At 44.1% G+C, this 23,688-nt stretch overlaps 1 protein-coding gene across 2 annotated transcripts in view; it reads right to left on the reverse strand.

Moving 5' to 3' along the window:
- The window catches only part of GNAO1 (G protein subunit alpha o1), a 755,346-nt gene that overhangs the window by 127,736 nt on the left and 603,922 nt on the right, over positions 1-23,688 (reverse strand). Inside the window, exons 7-8 of one of the 2 annotated variants that reach the window (XM_085638723.1) lie at positions 18,426-18,579; positions 3,192-4,622 (exon numbers count right to left, since the gene is read on the reverse strand). The exons of the other annotated variant lie outside the window; for it this stretch is intronic. Coding sequence (XP_085494849.1) covers positions 4,435-4,622; positions 18,426-18,579 — 342 coding nt within the window. The 3' untranslated portion in view covers positions 3,192-4,434. Of the gene's footprint in view, positions 1-3,191; positions 4,623-18,425; positions 18,580-23,688 lie in introns of those variants that run through there. 2 annotated transcript variants of the gene reach the window in all.

The following is a 23,688-nucleotide window of genomic DNA, read 5'->3' on the forward strand; positions in this document are numbered from 1 at the left end:
AAAAGGGTGTTACAAACCTTTCAGCATGGTTGTCATTATAGACTGGAGGACGCTACAAAACGCGGCCTATTCTACCATGATGTTGTAGTTATTTTATGTATGTCGATACAGCCATGTATTCCCATACGCGCACTCAAACTTAAAGTCACAGATATATAGCATCTTTAGAAGGATGATTTTAACAACTTCTGTGATGGGGAGTTGACTGGCACAAGACATTGTTCTGGGTAATACTTCTGCCCTCCCAGGCCACACGTGACTTTCGATAACGATAACGACTTTTTCTACATTTGGCACATAATTTGGCAAATCTGATGGGAGGTTAAGAACTGAACAGGCGTAAACATGGAGGTGCGTCCTTATGTCCGACGGAAGGTGTCCTCTGAAGTCTGGTGCCGCTGTGTGTGGAAAACGGCTTGCCGTTACGGCAAATCAACTGTAGAGACCAACGTTTGTAGCACAGCACCTTGCATGCTTCAACACAGTCGTCATATATGCCATGTCTACTGCATGGCTGCCACTTTGAACTGGCTTTATGGTTGTTTTTGAGTGTGCCACATTAAAAGAAAAAATTTAATTTTCACAACTGTCATTGAGCAATGTGTCTAACCGCCCCAATACATGTACTGCGACCTCACAGCACTCGCTCGGTCGAGATATTCTATGCTAACCACCTACGGTCTGAAAAATTTCTTTCTCTGCTGACCGTGGCAAGGCAAACACATGTATTATTATAACAACAATTAAAGCTCGAAAAACATAGGGCTTAACACTGTCTAACTCTTCTGTTATTTGACAGGCGAGCCACTTTTGGCACAGCTATACGATTCATTCATTCTGTCTCTTGAGGGCAATTCAAGTCTAGTTTTCTTAAAGTGTTAAAGTGTCAAACAAAAGTGTGCTAAACCCGCCCACCTCCCCCAATATTTAAGTGAGGGGATAACTTAAACACGGATGCAGCCAGTAGGCACTTTCAAAAGAGTTTACTTTCTAAGGCTGGGACTTGCCTCAATGAATTAACTACGTTGGTCTGTAACATGGTCGCTATCGCCGGTCTAGCAAGTCTGATCCGCCTTGCTTCACACATGCGTGCGTCAGAGCAAGGATTTCTCAAACTGGGGGCTTCCACGAGGAAATCTACTGGTCACAAAGACTAAGAGGAAGGGGAGCGCTGGATCTTTCAGAAACTTAGAATGTTCACCATCTAGGCCTCAACCAAACCTTCCCACCGCTTCCAGCTTTCAACAGTATTCCTAAGAGAGAAAGCGTATCTCAATGAACTGCGATGCTCTCATAACCTCCAATGCCAGCAAAAAATGCGGTAATATTACTCCAGTTTAACATATTTAAAGCAGTTTGATATTACTATCATGGACAGGAAGTGTATTGAGGAGGTTTAAAAACTGCTTTCGATACTAGTAATCTGACAGTACACACACCCAACAGCTTCTAGACCTTGCAACAGAGTGATAGGCTGGCTTGATCACAAATAAAATCTACAAGATAAGGTTGTATTTAACAGGGTACCTTGGAAGGAATAAGGACTCAGTGGACTTTCCAAGCGGAGAGAGCGGACAAGTCAAAAGAGATCAGTTAATTTAATGGCAGATCCAAGGACTATGATGTGTGGTCTGTGCAGAGCATGCCCTAAAGGGACGAAGTTACCACCAATTTCCAACATATACTATTCTATACATAAATACAGATATTAGAAGTATTTATTTCAGAACAAGCTGAATTTGACAACTCTAAAATAACACTTTCTAACAGCTTGTCATTTTTTTAAATAATTCTGATTGGTGCAATATCATAACTATAATGAACAAATAAAGGTATCAAAAGGGTACCCCTCAGTACAATTAGCCTTTTGAATTTAAGTTGTGCTACAGTAACCATTTGGCTCTACTTCCAAGATGGCTGTCGTATTCCCAAGCTTCATTGATCTGCCCATAGTTGTAATCCTTTTTTCGACCTCTTCCCATACACTGCACACATCAGATGTACACAGATATGCCGATACATCTTGCTTGGCTCTAAAGACTTAGGATTGCTCAAGATTAGTATTGTATTTGCAATACCCTAAGTGAGCGGTAAGGAGCTGGGAGTACACGACATAGCCTGCAGCATGTATTAATTTCTTTAGGTACCATTTAGAAGCAGAACTACTTCACACTGAAATATACTGGTTATTTGAATCAATCTGCATTTTCAAATCAATATTCTGAGAATCTGTTTTTAATTTTTTATCACCCATATTACTGCCAATTGATCATGTCACATGATGCAGAATGGCCATCAAAGTGCCTTAGGAGGCCACATTATACAACTTAAAACTAGATTCCTATAAATATAAACTTTGGGTTTTAACTGTTCAGATGAAAAATGCATATTTTATGTGGGGAAGGGTAGGAGATCTGGCTCTTTTTGAAAGCAAGACTTAAAACTGGGACTTTCAATGGATGACATAACTGGTAACATTCTGGCCTGGATCCAGCTGTTGAACAACAACATGGATCAAAGCAAAAAGAATAAACAGGTTGGATATATTATTACTCGTTTGCTGATTTATGGATTGAGTCAAATAGATAACATCTACAAAGGGTGTTTAATGCATAAATGTAATCTGCAAGGTCTATAGACCCGATCAACAGGATGCCAGTTCCAATTTAGAACCACTGCTTTGTGATGCACCAGTGAGGCTGTGTTATTTTTTTATGTCAACCTTCCTGGGTATGCCATTTGTTATTATGGAGGCCCGTGGAGTGTCTTTTGATAATGACTTGGGCTCATTCAAATGACAATTACTATTTTTGTTGGATGGAGCAATGCCAACGAGCCTAACATCATGAGTGCTTAGACAGCAGATTTCACATAAACTGAGGGTTAGGAGGGAGCAAGTAGAAGAGCCAAAGCAGTTCACTTTTGTAAGCATCATTCAGTATCAGTAGAGGAAAGGATGTGGTGAAGGTAAGGTGACATACTGTTCAAAACTATCGAGCCATCGAAACAGTAGGTGTTTGAGATACTGATAAGGTCAAGTACTATTCATGCTGTCTCAGATGTCTTTTACTAAATCTAGGCTTGTGGCATTCCTTTTTCCATCTCCAAAATTTAGGACATGCATCCATCAAGTGCTCCAATGTGAAAGTCAGAATTGAGGAGGTTAGCTGGACGAAGCGTAATTGTTGTGTGCAGGGATGTGGGTTTTGGAAAATGGTTTGGATAGAGATATCACTTCTCAGGAGGTTAGACACATGAATGAAGAGAGGTATGTAAAGAATACATATGCAGGGTAAGACAAACAATGGAAAGGAAACAGAACAGAATTGTCTGTGTATGGCAAAGAGACAATCAAGACCAAGAATTCTGAAGGATGGACTATGCTGCCTTCGACCACTGCTAGAATTGCAAGCTTCAAGTACAAATCACAACAACACTGACAGTCAGAACCATTGAGTCTACAAAGATAAATATTTTAAAAGGACAGTCCTCCTCCACTCTCTGACAATAAAACAGAGCTTAAATCCTGTGAGCTGTATTGCCAGATGTGAGCAAATGAGAAATAGGAAATAAACAGTTCCTGTGCTTGCCAGTCAGTGAAACAGTGCTACAGACCTGCAAAGCAAGGGCAATCAACAGCAAGGGGAATCCAAACAGGTGTCCCAAGCAACAGTACTGGCGCAAACAACAATAGGAGTCCAAACAAGTAAAAGGATGGGGAGGGCGGGGTCGAGGGGGGGGGGTCACAAAATTATGCAAACCTGGAACACATTTGCTTTCATAGCAAATCAGACAAGGACACAGTGAACAACAGGGCTAAGGATATCAAACACCATAGCAAGTAGATCAAGATTTTCATACAAATAAATAGTACTGGAAATTTAAATAGGGAGCTACAGAAAAATGGCTGGCCAGGTATCCAATAATCAACAATTCTGCTCATATTTTCCATTGACAAAACACAATTGTATTGGATTTCTTTCAAATTGGTAATTATGTGAAATAAGAAGTCTTCAGTGGCCTTTTAATAGCCAAAGATTTACTCTTCATTCCTCTGAGACACTAGAAATGGGCTTTCCAGTGGCGATGACTGTGCCTTGATGCGACAAAAGCATCATGGCATAAATGATCCTCTCCGGGATCTTCTCAGGTGGTTCTCCATGTACATTTTGGAGCCTGCTCGATGTACCATCCACAACCAATGACCGCCACTCCGAAGGCAGAATGAAGAGCAGGTGATCCGTGAAGGTGATGATGTGGAAATTCAAATGAGAGGGATGTAGACTTTAGCGTTGAAAGATCTCTCTTTTCTTGACTCCTTAGTGGAATGTACTTCTTTTTCAGAATTCGAATTTTCTAACAAAACAAGAAAGAGATTAACCCATCAACCTAAAGAGAGAAGTAATTCTCTCCTTGCTACGTTAGAGGGCAGTATTAGTAGAGTCCACATCCGCGGAGGTTGTTGGCAATGATGACGTCTGTCACAGCATCAAACACAAACTGAATGTTGTTCGTGTCGGTGGCACAGGTAGTATGAGAATAGATATCCTTGTTGGGCGATTTGTTCTTGCTCTCATACTGCGTCTTAATGTAGGCCACAGCATCATTGTAAGAGTTGGTGCCTGTAAGACATGGCGAGAAAGCAATGAGATAGCAACCATTCATTAGTACAATTGTAATAAACACTGAAAACCTAAAAATATGCATGTGTAAGACCTTGTTCCAGCTAATATTTAACAAACGTATAGTCGATTTGGAACCATAGCTTCGGTATTTGAAGCGTTTCTTGATGCACATTTGCTAATTAAACATTTCAACTAAATATTTAATTTTCAAGTCAAACGGGCAAATGTTCTTTTGAAATGAAGGCATCACAGTGAAATAATTATGCAGTGTAATGCCTTATATAACGTGGAAAGCCACCATGTCTCACTAGTCCCATAAAAGAGTGTAAGCATCCATGAAGATTAAAACTATTATAGATGGAAATATGAGGGAGGACAATAATATTTCAAGCAAGAGGACAATAAAGTTACAGTCACTGCAAGAGTAGTGGCCTGTCCATGGTGAAGTACTGCATGGACTACCGTTGTTCTCCAAAGAAGAAAACTGAGTTGAGGAGTCAGGTAGTGATCTTTGTTGTAGGACAACAGAACACTACATTATTGGCAACGGTGCATAACACAGATGACAGCAGTGCCCTGCCTCACAGCCAGTTCAACATTGGTGCACTCATTGTGGAGAGTGCAGTTTTGTATCATGTATGGTGGTGCACGGCACTGTGAAAAACTGGCATTCATTGTGGGTTCTGGGTATTTCAGGCAGTAGCACTTTGTGTATTGAAACAGTCCATCTACTGTAGCGAGTATTATGTACAGCCATTCTTTGAGTACAATGGTATGCTATACTCCCAATAATGACTCCCTATGTTATGGTGACTAGAAAGAGTTTTACTGTGGATACTGTATTGAGGATTCAACAGCCAGATCCCTTTGTATGTTATGCTGTAGCATCCTTTTTATGGGTGGTGGCAAAGCGCAGACATTTATCGCCTTAGATGTTTCAATAAGTGTGTTACTTTGGTTGTCATTTTGAACATATGAATGTAAAATTAACTTTTTTTTTTAAATGATGTATGTTTTTTTAGAGGGATTTTAATGGAATAACATTTTAATTCATGACTGCATGTACTTTTATGCATTGAAATAATGCAAAATAAAGTAAATTTAGAGATAAAGAAAGGTATTGAGGATAGTAAAAAGCAGTATGGTGGACTATGGACATCTCTTTTGTATACAGCTGGAAATTATATTGGGTAGGGCTACTGTAGATTTGGAGAGTTTACTACGGTGTTGACAGAGGTGGAAGGTATTGTTGACAGCTGTATAGTACAGAGTAGAGGGTTATAAAATAGAGTGAAGACCTGTACTGAGGTCAGTAAAGAGTTCCCCTATGGACAGTACGATTACCTGTTGTGAACAGTAAAACACCACACCGTGAGAGGTACTCTGTGGACCAACGTGCACTTTAAGTTGTAACAGATGAGAGCAGAAGTAGAAGATTGCGTATGGGTGGTTTTGGTTATTCAAAGTGAGCAAGTTCGTTGTATGATGCACCCAGCCATTTTGGACCCATGTGAAGAGTGCTTCATCAATCAAATGGCATCCCACAAGTGGTATCCCAGAGGGACATTATGGGTCCAGCAGTTTTATTATAATGGAGATTAGAGAGAAATCTTCCTGGCTTCTTTGTAGTGTTTGATAACCCAACGTCTGATGGAGATTAAATGGATATGTGGTATTGTTCCTAAAAAAGGCCTGAAAAACCCATAGGTGAACAGAGTAAAAGATACATAAAACGAGCAAGCATGCGAGTGTTGTGGAAAACAAACTGGAGAGAACTAGTAAATCCAATACCTGCCCATTCATTTCAGGTGCACTTTCGCATTTAGACACTATGAAACAGTTGGAAGTTAAATGTCTTAGTGTTGGAAGAAAGGGGAACTGACCTCACCACCCACTGCCCTCTTATAGATGACTAAGAAGATACCTAGTGTGTGTATATACAGAGATCAGCTACAACGGCTCGCTGTCTACTGCACGCATTTTCAAGAATGAATAAGGTATCAAGCGTGTGCCAAAGGTACCAGTAAAAATTAAAGAATACATTTATACTGCTGTGGACTTTCCCTCCTTATTCAAACTTCCACAAGTAGGAGGCGAATTTAGTCTGGGAATCTGGGTCTAGAATTAATGGAGAAAGTTACTGACCAGGGGCCACCAGTCTACAACGGGGAGAACATTCACAGAGACATCAATGTATTTAAAGGTGGGCTCTATCTCCTGACCAAAATGAGAGGTCAGATGTAGCTGCAACACACTCATGGACTGCCTTTGGATCTGAAATAAAACAGGAGGAGATCTGGTGCAGAACCATGGGCAGTCACCACGGAAATGAGAATCAATGGGTCTAAACTCAACATCAGTATCAATCTTAAAATGTATTTGTATTTTATTTTTGTGTTTTATAGAGCGCAAACTTGACCCGTTAGGGTATCGGAGCACTTTACAGGATTAACAAGTTGTATACAAAAGACTTAAGAGGGAGGAGGGAACATTTGGGATAGAAAAAAACAAAAAAAACAGATATATACATTTTACAAGAACGAGAGGTCCCAGATCCCAGGGTGGGATGCCCGGAGGTGCCGGGGGGATACCATCTGGATCGTCCAAGGTGTGGCAGTAATAGGATGTAGAGCAAGGTCGCTGAGGTGATTGCAATGCAAGAGTTAGGAGAGGAATTTGCCCATTAGGAAGGTTTTGGCCTCCTTTTTGAAGCGTGCCAGCGACGGAATTCTTCTAATGGTGGGCGGGAGTGAGTTCCTTATTCTTGGTGCGGCCCCAGAGAATGCCCAATTGTACGTTTGTTTTTCTGCAAGCGTGGTGGCTGGAGCAGGAGGTCTCTGGCGGACCGGGAGTTTCTGGCTCCTGCGGATACCACGAGTTTCTGGGCAAGAAATGCAGGGGAATTGGTGTATAGGGCCTTGTGAGTGATACATGGCAGTTAAAATTGGATTCTGGCCTCAAGAGGAAGCCAGTGACGCGCAGGTGGACGCCCTCGCTTAGCCTGAGTCGTGCCGGAGTCCTGCCCGTCTGCGCCCGTCAGCGTCCCGGAGGCGCCGGGGCGACGGTGGACTGCGGCTCGGGCAGTTGAGGGGGAGGATGATCACCTATACTTCTTCGGTGCTGCGCGCCATGCAGACTCATTCTTGCTCCTGTCGCTCGGTTTTTCCGGGGCGCATTAAGGGTAAGCACCGCTGTCCAGCCTGTGGCTGGACGCCCACGTGGACTGTGGTTAATGTCGGCAGGCCCGTAGAGGCTCGGGTTAGGCACCTATGTCTGCTCCTGAATACGAGGTCGCTGGGATGTCATGCCTTGCATCTTTATGATCTCCTCGTGAGGGAAAACCCCCTGTGTCTTCTCCTAACCGAAACCTGGCTGGGTGAAGCGTCGAATCCGGATATCTTTTCCGCTATTCCCCCAGCCTATAACATCTTTCGGCAGGATAGAGAGAAAGGCAGGGGGGGTGGTGTAGCTGTGGTGGTGAGGAAGAATGTTTCCTGCTCTGTTCTCCCTCTTAATCTTATTGGGGGGTCGGAGTCCATTGCTTTTACACTCAGACTGTCCTCGATCCAAGCATTTAAGGGGCTGTTGGTCTATAGGTCACCAGGCCCGATGGGCTCCTTCTTGGAGGATTTGCAGATAGCAATTTCCGAACTGGCGCTCACGACACAGCACTGTGTAGTGGCGGGCGATTTCAACTTCCACCTAGATGTCATAAGCGACCCGGACACTATCAAACTGCTGGACATTACATCTCCTCTGGGTCTATTACCGTGCGTGTCAGGTCCTACGCATGAGAGAGGGCATACCCTCGATCAAGTCTTTTCTTCAGTTCCGCTTGCCGATGTAGAGACTCTGTCTGTGCTCTGGACGGATCATAGGCTGATCAGGTTCTCTGTGTGTGAGAATGGGCGGCCGGATAACATCGCCCCCATGCTACCTAGATCGGCCTCGAGAGCGCTCCATAGAGTGACACCTGATATGCTGGAGCAGGCGCTCGCGGAACATCCCTGTGAGCTCTCGGGTGATCTGGAAAGAGACACGGAGGCTTTGCAGTCATGGCTGACTGAAAGGCTTGACGATCTTGCCCCACTGTCAGCCCCTCGGCCCACGGCTGTACGGCAATCTGCGCCGTGGTTCACTGAGGCGCTGCGGCTGGCCCGCAGCCAATGCAAGGTTGCTGAGCGGGCCTGGCGCCTTCAGTACAACGAGGTGGACAAACTCGCCTACAGGGTGGCTATTAAGGCCTATCATCGGGACATCTTACATGCCAAAAAAGAATACCTTGCTAAGAGGATTGAGGTGGCGGCGAACTCCTGCAAGGAGATCTTCACGGTGGTGAAGGAGTTCACGACCCCCAGTTCCTACCCAGCTCCACCAGTGCCATCGGAGGCGTGGGCGTGTAATCTCGCCAGCTTTTTCACTAATAAGATCAAGGCAATTCAGGCCTCCTTCTCGGAAAGCGCTGAGGATGGTGGATGTGGCCCCGGAGCGGAACGTGAGCTACCGCCCTTGCCTACCGCAGTGTTGACAGATTTTCCAGCAGTCACCTGCGAGGCATCACGGGCGCTGCTTACCAGCCTTAAATCTGGCTCGCCACTTGACCCATGCCCTGCCAAATTTCTGGCCGGGATGGCGGCGGTGGTGAATCCCCTGGTTAACCCCATCCTCAATGCCTCCCTGAGGGAGGGAAGGGTGCCTTCCACCTGGAAGAGGGCGATGGTGATCCCCCTCTTGAAAAAGCCGGGCCTTGATGCCGAGGTTTTGGCCAATTATAGGCCAATTTCACTTCTCCCGGCTCTGGCCAAGATTACCGAGAAACATGTTCATGGCGTCTTGTCGAGCTTTCTTGAGTCTAACCATCTGCTCCATCCTTCCCAACCCGGCTTCCGTCCCAACTTCAGTACGGAAACGGCATTGTTGGAGGTCTCCGAGATTATCAGAGAGACCTTGGATGTTGGTGGCAAGGCCATGTTAGTCATGTTGGACCTGTCGGCGGCCTTTGATACCGTCCCCCATGCGGCGCTCCTCGCTAGGCTCCACGACATCGGCATTAGGGGGACGGTGCTCAAATGGTTTACGTCTTTCCTGGAAGGCCGCCGCCAGACGATCTGGGTCTCCCAGAGCTCCGCCGAGATGCCGCCTCTGGGGGTTGGGGTTCCACAGGGCTCTGTGTTGAGCCCATCACTGTTTAACATCTTTATGTCCCCCCTGGCGGCGGCGGTGGAGGCTTTCGGGGCCCAGATCGTGTCCTACGCCGACGACACGCAACTCCTCTTCACTTGTGGTAAAGACCAACCATTTGATGGAGAGAGTATTCGGGGTTGTTTGGGCAGGGTATTCGATTGGTTCCATCATAACAACCTGAAGGCCAACTCCAGTAAGTCGGAGGTCCTATTTTTCGGCTGTGTCACCGACCCTGAGTGGCGGCAATGGTGGCCATCTGAAATGAGCCCTCCGATACAATCATCTGCGGTCGCTAAAAATCTTGGCGTCAAACTTGATAATAAGTTATCATTGAGAGCGCACATCTTGGGTCTGGCCGGAACCTGCTTTGGTATTCTGAAGATGCTCCGCAAGTTTCTTCCACTGCTTTCTGCGGAGCATAGGCGGATTACAGTGCAGGCGCTCATCGGGTCCCGGCTCGACTATGCCAATGCCCTCTTTCTTGGCCTCCCGGACTACCTGGTCCAACGCCTGCAGGTGGCACAAAACTCTGCTGCCCGTGCCATCTTTGGCCTGCATAGGCGGTCACGAGCCTCTGGGCTGTTGCAGAGGCTTCATTGGCTGCCTATCCGTAAGCGGATTATGTTCAAATCCCTTACGTTGATGCATAAAGCCTTGTTTGGCTCAGGGGCTGGGTACCTACGGCGTAGACTGAACTTCTATCGTCCTGCCCGCTCACTGCGGTCCGAATCTCTTTTTACTGCTGTGGTGCCACGTGTGCGGAAGGCGCGGACTGGGGGCCGTTCCTTCAGCTTTAAGGCACCCCAGTTGTGGAACTCTCTGCCATTGGCGCTACGCAGCACCTCGAATCTGCTTCAATTCAGGAAGAGCCTGAAGACTTGGCTTTTTAATGTTTAACTGTTTTCTTTGCGGGGTTCTTTCTTTTTCTTCTTTTCAGTATTAGTTCTCTTTTCTTGTTATGTTATTACACACGGAGCCGCTTGTGGAAAGCGCCGGGACACTCTTTTAGAGTAGCTGTGCGCTATATAAGTTTATTTTAACATAACATTTTAACATAACATAACATAACAGTTCAGAGCTTTCAGGTGTGGTGAGATGTGGTCGAATTTCTTTGAGCCTGTTAGGAGTCTGGGGGCAGAGTTGCGGCAGGCTTATAATGGGGCCAGGGAGATCTTGGGTAGACCAGAGAGGGTAGAGCATCCAGATTCCAGTCTACAGATGACTAGTGCCTGGACTGCCATTTTTAGGTCGGGTGTATCGAGGAAAGGTTTCAGTTTTCTTAGATAGCTCAGGTGAAATCTGTCTGTTTTGGCCATCGAGTTGATGTGGTCACGCATATTCAAGCTGCAGTCTAGGGTTATTCCAAGGGATGTGGCAGAGTCCACTTTGGTGGGTTGGCAGTTTAAAGCTGTGATCGCCTTGACCCATTCCTGAATGTCAGGGTTGGTTTTGGGTGGGGGAGATTAGAAGACATTCTGTTTTTTTTGCATTAAGTTTGAGCTGGTTAGAGGTGAGCCACTGGACAGTCAGCTTCAAGGTCTCATTCAGGGAAAAGATATCCTCAGGAGAAGAGATTTTGATGTAGATCTAGGTGTCGTCGGCATACAGGTGGTAGGAGATATTGGCAGTGTGTAGTACTTCTGCTAGCGGTTCGAGGTAAAGATTAAAGAGGGTAGGGAACAGGGTTGATCCTTGGGGAACTCCAACCGTGATGGGAGAGGGAGCGTATAAGTTACCGTTGATTAGGAATCTCTGTGAGCGGTTCTGGAGGAAGGACCTAAACCATTTGAGAACGGGCCCATCCAGTCCCATCCCGAGTTTGAGGCGTTCAAGGAGTTTTTCTTTGTTGAGCGTATCGAAAGCCCAGGATAGATCTAGGAGAATTAGGAGACAGGTTTTGCTTTGGTCAAGGGCTTGGAGGGCATCGTCCACGATGTGGAGAAGGGTGGTTTCAGTGCTGTGCCCAGGCCTGAACCCGGATTGGAAGTCGTCTAGTAGGTGGAAGTTGGTGATGTGTTGGCTCAACTGCTGTTGCACACATTTCTCCAGAATTTTAGCTAGGAGTGGGATATTAGATATAGGTCTAAAGTTGTCAGGGGAAGCACGATTCAGCGTAGGCTTTTTTAAGATGGGGATGACTTGGCCGCCTTTAAAAGAGTCAGGTATCGACCTCTGAAGAAGGGAGGCGTTGATTATTGCAGTCCAACTAGGAATGATAGAATGGAAGGCGGCGGCTAAGCAGATAGAGGGGAGTGGGTCATTAAAGTGGTTGTTCGGGTTTAAGGAGGCTAGAACTTTTGACACAGAATGTTTGTCATAAACTTTGAAGTTGGACCAGTGCGCTTAGTTTTTGGGTGATGTCTGGGGGTGCAGCACGGAGAGATGAGGCAGTTTCGGAGGGGGATGGGAGTGGGTGGCTAATCTCAGTTTGTTTCCTAGGGCAGTGATTTTGTCGGAGAAGAAGAAGGAAAATCCCTCGCATGATATTAGGGATTTAGGGGTTTCTTTAGAGGTTTTAGCCCGTTGGTTAGATTAATGTTTGACCAATTTAAAGAGCTTGCGAGGTCTGTTCTTGGCGTTTCCCAGTTCTGATCTGAAGAATTCTTTTTTTGAATTGAGGATGTTTCTATTATAGGCATTTCTGGCCTGGCGGATAAGTTTTAAATGGGCAGCTGAAGGGTGCCATCTCCAGTTTCTTTCCGTCTGCTGTATGGATCTCCTGTCATTGTTGAGGGATCCGTTGAACCAGGGGTTTCTGTCTTTGATTTGGGTTCTTTTTAGTTTTAGCGGAGCAAGATCATCAAGAATGTTAGATATAGTCGTGGAATAATGTTCAGTGAGGTTGTTGACCGTTGTGATATAAGGGGGGGGGGGGGGGGGAGGTCAGACTTGCAGCGTGCAGCCAGTTTCCCGTGATCAAGGTTCTTAGTGTCTCAAACCCAACATTTTGGAATCACAGGTTGCGGTGCCCTTGTCTTGGGGGTACCAGGTAAAAGGAAGGTGATAGAGTGGTGGTCAGACCAGTCGCATGGGTCTATTGAGATAAGCTTGACTGCTGATTCCGTAGCGATGATCCAGTCGAGAGTGGCACCTTTCGAGTGTGTTGGGAGTGTACAGGCTTGGGGAAGGGCTTGGTCGGCCAGGAAGTCTTTGATGGCGTTGACCTGAGGGTCCTTGGGGTCGTTCCAGTGCAGATTGAAGTCGCCAAGGAAAATGTCTTTAGAATTTTAGGAAACCTTGGCTGTGATGATTTCCATGAGGTGGTCAGTAAAGGCGTCATTCATGCCTGGGGGGTGGTAAAAGATGTGCAGTCTGCACAGTTGAGTGGCGTTGCTGCATATGGAAAGTGCAAGGTATTCGCAGGAGTCTGTGGGATCTGCCAAAAGTTCAGTTACGAGGAGGTTAGAGCGATAGATACAGGCAATGCCTCCCCCTTTTTTGGGGGGGGTTGTCTGTCCAGCCTTGCGATATTATAGTTGGGAGGGACAAGGAGGTCTAGGCAAGGAGATGAGGATTCCTTGAGGCAAGATTCGGTCAAGATTGCCAAGTCAGATTTTTGGCTCAGGATGAAATCAGCGACATCAGCGGCATGCTTTACTGCTGAGTGGCAGTTCATTAGGAGGCCGGACAGAGGGGGGTCGGGGTGAGTGTCGTGAGTTGGGGCGGAAAAGGGTACTTGCGCCAGGTTGCTATCATCAACTCCTCTGCAGCGGAGGGTAGCTGATCTGTTTGAGTTGATTACAACCGTGTGGATAGCGTGTTCGTCATTTAAGTCTAGCGTACTTGGGGTTATCAGGGCAGATTTGTAGGTGAGGAGGAGGGGTAATATTTAAATAAGCTTTCCAAGTAAAAGAATGAATTTCCTCATTTAATGTCGAAGATGGTTCACATGAATAAATAATAATGGACATTAGCGGTACAGAACAATCCTACAATCTGGTCTATGCCTAAGGCACTGGTTACTTAACATACATTGGTATTATTATTGTAGGGTATCAGCGATTTCTTCAGACTCAACGTGTGTTGGATGAAAGCTGTGCATGGTCTGGAATGAGTAACAGACACTGGTTGACAATAATGTAAGAAGTGCTAGATTTATAGATCACATTGATAGGTATGCTGCTACTGCGAGTAACACCATTCCCTAAAATGATGACATTGCATGCCGCTATTAACACGAGTGAGGACTTGAATGTCATTGAGTATGGTCACAGCAGGCTGGGTAAGCAGTGAACATTGTATAATGAGCTTCAAGTGGGTGACGGTGGTGCAATGTATACCTTATACTGTAATGTGTACAGTTCGCCTAATACACCAGTGTACAGGAATGGATTACTATGTATTGATTATTGATTGAATTCACTTATCTTTCAGAGTTATGATCACGATGTAACTTGTGTGACTAGCAGAAGGAAGCAGGACTGTAGATATTGGATCAGTTCAGTCACACATCTCTTTGGTGCAGTGAGGTCCCCATGCCAGAAGAAAGTGGGATTTAAATGACTGGCTACACTTTCTCGTTCAAAGGATGGCACTGAAAGTACTCTAGATCCCAATGCTGCATCAGAACTAGACACAGCCATGTACGAATGGACCTCTATGATAGGCCTAATGAGGCTGAAAAAGATGGGAATTGCTATTGTTCCTCTGTAGTGGATACTTGTTCTACAAAGCCGTGCTAGAGTGCTTGTTTGGGGTATGGCTAAACCTAATTTACATATGTCCTGTGTAGAGGCCTAAGCAAGCTACAAAATGATGCAAATCAACACTACTTAAAGACATTCCCAGTGGTTTTGAAGTTTTGGCTTGGGGAGGAGAGTGGCCTGCGATCATTTAAGGAGGAGATTTCTCTTTGTCTGGCTACCTTGCCCATTCTCATGCCTGAAGGTGGAGAAGTCTGGGTGGTGAAAGTGAGAAAGGGCTACTGAAGAGCACATTGTGCAATAACATTGAGGGGAGTGATAATTTGTTCCATGGCATTAAATAGTAGAGCCTCTGAGGAGTGAAAGAGACCTAGTCCTGCGTACCGCAGACTGGAATGCACTGCTTGGACTCTCATGATGGAGGTGAGTAAAGAAGAATGACTGGTGAGATGGAGGGCCTCGCCCAGGCTCTGCTGACAGCGAGAGACAGCATTTCTTCAGAGACTCTAGACTGAGTAAGCAGACAATCCCCAATACTCCAGTCCCTTTGTTTGGACAATCGGACTGTCACCACATGGCGGAGCTGTTTGTTTGCTTCGTTGGCTAGCACAGCCTAGAAGGTAGTTGAGATCTTGCGAGATTTGTTCAGAAAGTGGCCTGTTGAGGAAAAACTATTCCACTGAGCGAGGTCTAGAACAAAGGCATGTAAAGAGAAGGGGACCCAAACACACTGTTGTACTGCAAAGAGCCTGACTTGGGCCCGATCTGCGATCCTGAAGTTCGATGACGAAGTGAAGATGCCATCTAGAGGTCAGGCAAACTGGTTCAGGAGAAACCCAACACAAGTATGGAAAGAAAACTGAGGAATATCCCAGGGAACGACAGGGAGATGGTGCCTCTCTGAAAAAGGTTGACTTTCTGTGGAGCTGGCAGTTTACAAACTTGCAGCCAAGTCTACCCTACTTAGCTGTATTAAGGTGAAGGCTGGCAGCTAAAGTCAGTTAACCTAGCAGATAATAATGGGGTGGTGGGAGGGTGGGAAGTGAAGGGTAATCACGGGTTCTGGGAAGACGACAGTCTTAATGTGGTATAGCATAAAGGAAAGAGGCATCAAATGGCAGTTCTTTGCACCTATACAGGTTAATGAGAAATAGGGCAGAGAAGCACCAGCAGTCCACAAGCCCACATTGCTGGCCCATGACACAGTCCATGAGGCACCAGGGAAAACAAAATCAAAAGACTAGAAAATAAGGTTGACAAGGTGATTAAAAAGTTGACAAGGTTAGAGGACAAATCCAAGAATATGGAGGCTGATGTCGTATGCAGACCAGACAACTTACAGAGATCAAAAAATTAAAAAGAAAAAGGTTAACTCCCTATTAAAAACACTAAGTTCCTTACTGCACATGTGGAATACCCAGAGAACTGCCCCCAAGCGGTTAGGGAGATGGTTCGGCAGGGTTTGTTGCACAATTCCTGCATCATCTTCTTAACCTTCATGTAGAGAACGAGCTCCTGCATAATGATCACTGATACAGAATGAAGGCTACAAACAACAAGTCCTTAAAAACAGGAGTACCCCGACTCCAATTTATAAATTCACATACACGAGGCAAAGAGAAAGAACATGGTGGAAGCCTGGAATATGGTGGCTCTAACAAGAGAAAGGCAAAGCATTAATATATGCCCTACCTGGCCACTGAGACTATTCAAAAAGGGTGACAAGTATATTAAGAAACCCTTCATGGAGAATGGGGTGTGGGCAGAGAGATGCACCCGAAGCGGAGTGTGTTTTGGGATTAGAGTAAACCTCTGTTTTGGACCAAGAGAGGACTGTGGGATTACTGACCCAATCATTTAAACACAGCTTCTAGACAGATGTGATCTGTAGGCGACAATCTGTTGTTATATGGAGTAAGAAGTATGGGGAAGGAAGATAAGTACACATCTGTAAAGGCTGAGATATTATTGTTTTTTCACAGTCGCATAGGTGAGGGTTGATCAAAGATCTAGGTATATATATATATATTGTATGGGTTGTCACTTTGGACTCGATGAGCCAGCATGCTCCTGTTCCCGAAAACAACACGGGAGGCATCATAGCCAATAGCAGAGGCAGGGAGTAACAACTTGAAAGGGAGTGACCTGAGATCGTCACAAGACCTTGAAATAATCCCCAGGTGTGAGGCTCTTTTGGGAAACGAGAACCGGCACTGAAGAAAGCACAAAGACTCGTTGAAATGAGTCTGCCTGGGTTTCCTAAAACTTTGCTTTTTAATTTTGGCAGAATAAATCCTGGATTGTGTGCCAGCATATGTCGGGCTCATTCTTTTGAGAGTGGGCATTGGTTTTATATATATATATATGAGAAATTCGCGAGGATTCGTCGACCGGCGCCAAAGTTATTCAAAATAGAATGTTGCGGATTTCCTATGGAAAAGGGGTCCTAACTATAACTACCTACTGGCGACCGCCAGTAGGTAATATATATATATATATATATATATATATATATATATATATATATATATATATATATATATATATATATATATATAGCGCCTTTTCAAGGATACAAGGAAAATTAGAGAATATAATCATGTGCAGAGTGTAATATGCCCCTTCTCACCATTATTGAGTGTGAGAGGCATCAGAGATCACACCATGATGCTTTTCCCATCCCTCAACAATGGTAATAAATAGCACAGTCCATTCTGCGCATCTGCATATATGATTTAGGTTACGGTATTTTTTTATGTTTTATTTTTAAAATATATTTAACCAAAGCAAGGAGTTAAAATGGAGTGATATGATAAAATCATATTGAAGATGCCTTGTGACCATTGTGAGAATTGCTTTTATGCGCAAAGAAATTGTAATATGCATAGTGTACAGCAGTTAATAGTGTTTTTCTCATGTCAAGTTTGCTCTTCTGTGGCAATAAAGTGCACTTTGAACTTCCCACTAGTACTAAATGTCTGAATGTGAATTTATTAGTGACGTTTCTCTGAATAACATGTTATTTTATATCTATCTATCCTATATATATATATTCATTTTCACTCTTCCCCCCCCCCCCATTGATTGTTTTTTGGTTAAGTCTGAGTTGCAGGTTACTACCAAACAGTGCCCATGGACTCTCACTGATAGAGCCAACAGAAGGGAAAATACATATGAAGTTCCTAGTTTTATGTGACCTAGCAATTCAGGGGGACCTGGTTGTCGTACCGATGTCCAGGGTCAATGGAAGACCATTGGGGGGGGGGTGGCGGGGGGGGGGCGGGGGGGGCTGAGTGAAAAACTGTTTAGTACGTGCTGGGCCTGCTACTATAATGACACACACTATCCACAAATGATGGCATGACACACTACTAGGAGGAATTCCCAGTGGCTAAGATGCATAGGCTCAAGAATTTGAAACCATCCATTTTGGTTGTCGTACCGATGTCCTGGGTCAATGGAAGATGGATAACCCACACTTCTTAAAACACTTGTAATCTTGTCCTAGTTTTCAGTTTAACATTTCTTTTCCCTGACTTTTTTTTTCTTTTCTGAATCCCACTCAAACAGTTTTTTTAGTTTGTTTAGTTGGATGGAAAATCATGTCAAAATGAAAATCTCACCTTGTCTCTATTATATAATTGTGCCTGTGTAACCCTGAGCATGTATGTATTTATGTTCATGGATACATCATTTTAAGTCTAAAGTACGATGAGGTCCAGCTGCAGGAGAAATCTTACAACTTGGAATATTCCGTTTTTAGTGTTTCAATAACACAGAATTGTCATCTAGACAAGTGCCCTACACACACAAATAGAATATCCTGATCCCTCATCACAAAGCCTACAACCTCGATTCCTGACTGTCCTTTCTATTATTTCACTTGAGTTTTGACTTTGAGAAAAACTTAGCAATTTTGAGCTGTGGTGGCAACTTTGGAAATTCTTTGAATTGGACCACTCCTTCCCATTACCTGAATACTCAGGAAAGCAGAGAGTCAATGACGATTTCTTAATTTTATCCTCAAATATGTCCTTCTTGTTTAGAAAGAGGATGATGGAAGTTTCAGTGAACCACTTGTTGTTACAGATGCTGTCAAACAGCTTCAGTGACTCATGCATGCGATTCTGCAAAAGAAAGGAGAGAGAGCGCATCAAAAGATGGAGGGCAATGACCGACGCAAGCACTTCTTACAAATTTGTAAAGAGCGACTTGCAATGAACAAAGCATATGAAAATGTTACCTATGGCATGTACAGACATACATTTATCAATAAACATACCTATATGCATATACTAATAACTATAGACACAAAAGGCGCATACTCATTTATGAGAATATATGTCACACCGTTACATGGGAGGCATTAGGGGGTGATTATTAAAGATCAGCCAATACTAAGTTGGCCATTATGCGTCATATTAATCATGCACCATGCGTGTACTGGGAAGCTACTCAGGCCTGGACTGGTCTACAAGAGAAGAGGGGCATGCAGAATGTTCTACAAACTTATAAGGTTTCCTCTTTTCGTGGCACACATTTTGTGGTGTACATTAACCAAGGACTGGTGACATCCCCAGGTTAATCCAGAGTTGGAAGCAGGCAGTAAAGTGACATCTACCAGATCATGACCTTGCCGTGAACTTTGCTGGTTTTATTTTAGTTTATTTTTAGTGTGCAGATTTATTTGAGTAAGAGTTGGCTCGAAAAGCAAACAGCCGATGAAAATACAGCAGAAGAGGCCAAAAGGTGGAACAGAAGCACAGAGATTACTGTACATGTTAGCAGACTAAATCCATCCATGTTAACTCATGCCTTTGAGAGCACAATAGCTTGGTTTGCAGAGAGCCACAGATTCAAATGCACATACAAGAGAGGCGTCTTTTTCCACAGTAGGACATGCAATGAAGCCAAAAGAGATGGAAGACACATACATAAGGAAAAGCCTTTGTTAGAAACTAGCAATTTCCACCCCTGTAGCAATGGGAGGAACTCAGCTCATGGCAAAGTCAACAGGCAGTGTCAAGATACTTTACTGCTTTCAACTCTTCACATTTTTGGTTCAAGAGAAGCTCATACCTGCCAAATTTGGTGGGTCCCTCAAAATCGGCTCTTTTTTTGGCCTTGGTTTGTTAGGTAAGTTCGAACAGCAGAGGAGGAAAACTCGAGGAAGTGCTGGAGGCCTGGTGATGTTTGGAGAAAGAGGACAAAGCCATGGTCCATGCCGGCCGCATGGCCACCTCTCAACCAGGAACGGGATAGGTGGAGAACAGGCAAGATGAGAGTATGAATCACACACCCACAAGAATCCCTGCATTATCACAGGCATGTCGAGTTACACTATAGATTGTGTCTGGCGGTGCCACGCACGTGGTGCGGTACAGAAGTGTCAAAATGAAACAAAATACCCATGTGTTCTGCAAATCCTAGAGCCAGTTGTCTTGTGTATTCTCTGCATCTACATTAGGTCCATGTTCTCAGGAACATCACAGATGCAGGGGAGTTAGGGAAATTTGCACAGTTTAGAGGATGAGCTGCAACTGTTTTAGGCAATACATTTGAGACTGGCAATCATGCAGAGAGCTCATTAGTAACATTTTGTTTTATGGTGTTTGCACTGTTAACTAGTGTTTCGTTTCTAGACTACTATGCACATAAATGGAACAATTACAATCACCCAAGTGTTATGGCAAGTTACCAACAATAATGTATTTAACTTCTTCAGCAAATTTACAAGAAAATAATACCCAGATACAGGTACAAAAACTCAATGGCCAGCCCTTCATAATACTCTACAATGGGCTTCATTCTGTATTCTGGGATAAAATCAGGAGTAAACAACCTCCTCTAAAGCACTGTTTGTGCACATTACCTGTCAGTTTTTTCAAGTTTTTCACAGTGCAGTCAGGAATAATATGCAAACATAGTCTTTGCAACTATTAGTTTTTGCTGGGTATCCCCTTATTGCACATTTTCACCAGGAAATGTTCTCTAGAGAGCATCTGGAGTTAAGTGAGGGGGCAAACACTTGGCACTAAAATCAATTTGCACGAACCTGTAATGTAAGTGAAGTATAAAATTGTAAAACAAAATCGCAGTTTGTGCCTGGTTTTACACTTGTCATTGTACTAATAATGTGACTGTCTGTGCTATAGAATAGCCAGCGGCAGCTCCTCCGGCTAAGGCGGAGGCGCGTCGCCCCACCGCTTTCCAGCAGAGCAAAAAAGGAAGAATAAAATGATAATAACACAATGTTATTATCATTTTATTTTTCCATGCTGAAACCAGTTTTGGGGCGGGGCTTGCTGTCATCACAGCCAGCAGGGGGAGGAGTGGTTGGTGCACTTAAGTGCACATGACTGTTTTGCCAGCCAAACAGTCATGCACACTTAGCATGTTCTGCACCAGACTGTACTGAATAGCCTGGGTGAAGAACATGCTCAGGCTCCCACTCCCTGTCTGAGCGCCGAAAAAGGCCGTCCAGACCAATTGCGACACTGCTATCATGGTGCAGCTACGATATGATTGGCTAGGGGAGTCTGGAAGCCTGTGTGCTTCTGGTTGACAGAAGAGGATGGAGGAGAGGAGGTGACCGGCAGGCAGGCAGGAAAGTGATATTTTCTTATTTATTTATTTTTTTAAATCCCACCCCCCTTTCGCCGCCCAACTACTACTGCTCCGGAGCAGCCGCCACTAAGAATAGCGATAGCAGAGGTCCCTCAATCCCTGGCCACGCAATTTATTCCTCAAGACATCACAGGATCAGTATCATTCGTGGTGATACCGTACAGCAAAGATACACAGAAGGTGACGCAGACACGTGGATGAGATCATTTGAACTTATTAACGGCAACCACCACCCAATTCCATTTTTTTTATTTTAGGCTTCTTGATTTTATGCCATTTTGGACCCAAGTCCATACTGCCACCAGGACAGTGGAGATTGACATCGATAGAGGTATCACACCTTCTTGAAAGCAATGTCTAGAGGGAATAGTGTCATGGAGGGGGAAGAACAATTTGTCTAATCTGTAGCCTTCAAAGCGTTTTAGGGAAGCGCCTCCTTTGTCAGGCTGCAACTTCAAGGAAAATGAATGGCTGCCAGGCTAATAACAGCGCCAGCCAGGGATCATCATTAGCGATCATAATAATGCTTACCTTTCTCCGTGCCAAATCGACGGTCCTTTACAATTAAATCAGTTGAAGTGAACAGAACAGATGATATAATGAGGCATTAATACTAGACACATAGTATTTGATAATGATTCAAACATCTTTTGTGAAACACCTTTGCTAAAACCATGCAGTTTCCTTGGAAACCACATGAATTTTATGAGTTTTCCTAGAAATGAGTTTTATGTAACCTTAATTATCACATAATTTTTTCAGAACATGACTGAGATGATTATTTTGCAAGGTCTACTCAGCATTATGGGTATGGTCTACTTGCAGGCAGGAGTCATGCCAGTCCAGGCTGCGAAAGCAGAACTGGGGTACCTCCTACGAAATGTTTGTGGAGACTCTAAATCTAACAGCAGGTGGATGTTTCAGGTAAAATCTAATAGCAACTTTTATATAAAGGGTAGACATTATTTTGTACCACATTTATCGTAAACTGGCTAATCACCAATTTTGTTAAAAGACATACACAGAACTAGCTGAAAATACGATGCAAGAGGAGGCTAATCTGGGAGCTCAATATTTGGCAGAAAATTTGGGAAGTCGGATAACAACAGCAATTTGTTTTGTATACAGTACTTTGTACTGCACTTCTGCTCTTTAAAAGTGATTTAAATAACAGGTGCTCCTAATATCCATGTCAGCAGTAGTTAATTTACCAATTTACTGATCGCAAAAGATGTAAGCGGCAAGCTTTGACCCACTGCGCCGTCTTGCAGCAGATGGAAGTGGTGGTCATTACTTGTTTTAAAGCTCCATGTACCTATGTCCTTGCACACCATCTTTTTTCCTTCCCATACTAGTATTAGTATATTTAGTCTAGGCAATCATTTTCACAAGGCCCTGCTACTGACTATTTTAAGGTCGAAATATTTTTTAATTACCCCACATAGTGCCAGACTCCAGGCACAGCACACTAGAAAACAACTGATCCCTAATGTCAAAATCTCATACAACTATTAAATATATATCACTTAATACTGCTTAAACATGGCCAGCTCTTACTACGAACAGTATGTTTAAGAAACACCGCACTTTCCTTAAACCAACTTTAGTGGCATTTTAAAAAAACAGTTCCTTGAACTGATTGTGAAATTGCATTTATTAACACTCAAGTCTTCACTCACATAACACTATGTGCGGGCGGCTTCTCCATTGGAGCAGAGGAGTGTTGCCTCACTTAAATTACCCCCTAAAGAGTGAAAAAAGAAAATTGTAATACATTACCATTTTATTTTTCATCCTGAGCGTCAGGACGGGGGCCGGGCCACTGCTGAAAGTTAGCATCAGGGAGGAGGGTGGGCTGTTCCTGCAGTGTGTGTGTCTTTTTGGCCGGCCTTCTTGTGACAGTCACACATGCGCACTTTGAAACCTCTAACCCAGCTGCCTTAAGACAGCTGGGTCAGAGTAAGTGCAGGGCTCCAGTGTCCTTGGGGGTGGTTAGCAAGGCCGCTCCCTCTAATCAGGGTACTGCTCTCAAAGCGTGAGAGCAGCACCAGGATTGGTGCCCGCACTGCAGCATCCGTTTGTGGTTGAGAATAGGTCTGGAGCTGAAGTCGGAGGATGTTGGTTAAGGTAAGTTTCTTTAAATTATTTAGTAAAATGTTTGCATGCGGCCGCCCATGCACCCACCTCCCCCTCTCCCTAGAGGCCAGCCGCTACTGGCTATGTGAAAGGTAAGCTTACACCCGCGTGAGAAATCTTTAAGAAGCTTGATGTACTTTATCTTTGTTTTATTCTAATTAATTTCATAACACACAAATCAGTATTCGGAGGCCTCCAATAATGAATAAGATCAAAAAAATCATATATACTACAGAGTGATGACAACATACATATTAGAACTCTAAAATATACAAACATACAGGATGGTGTCCTAATTTACTCCTCCACCTTCCTAATAAGATTTCTCAACCATACCGCATAAGAAGATCCATTACAATCTAAATTTGACAATAGGGTTGCTGAAATGATTGCCAGGTATCACACTGTACATGTAAAATATCATCCAATGGAATGAACGTCCCTTTATTACAGAAGGTTTACAGGGCAGAAAG

Source organism: Triturus cristatus, chromosome 12 (assembly GCF_964204655.1).
Source record: "Triturus cristatus chromosome 12, aTriCri1.1, whole genome shotgun sequence".
In the NCBI taxonomy this organism is placed as follows: domain Eukaryota; kingdom Metazoa; phylum Chordata; class Amphibia; order Caudata; family Salamandridae; genus Triturus; species Triturus cristatus.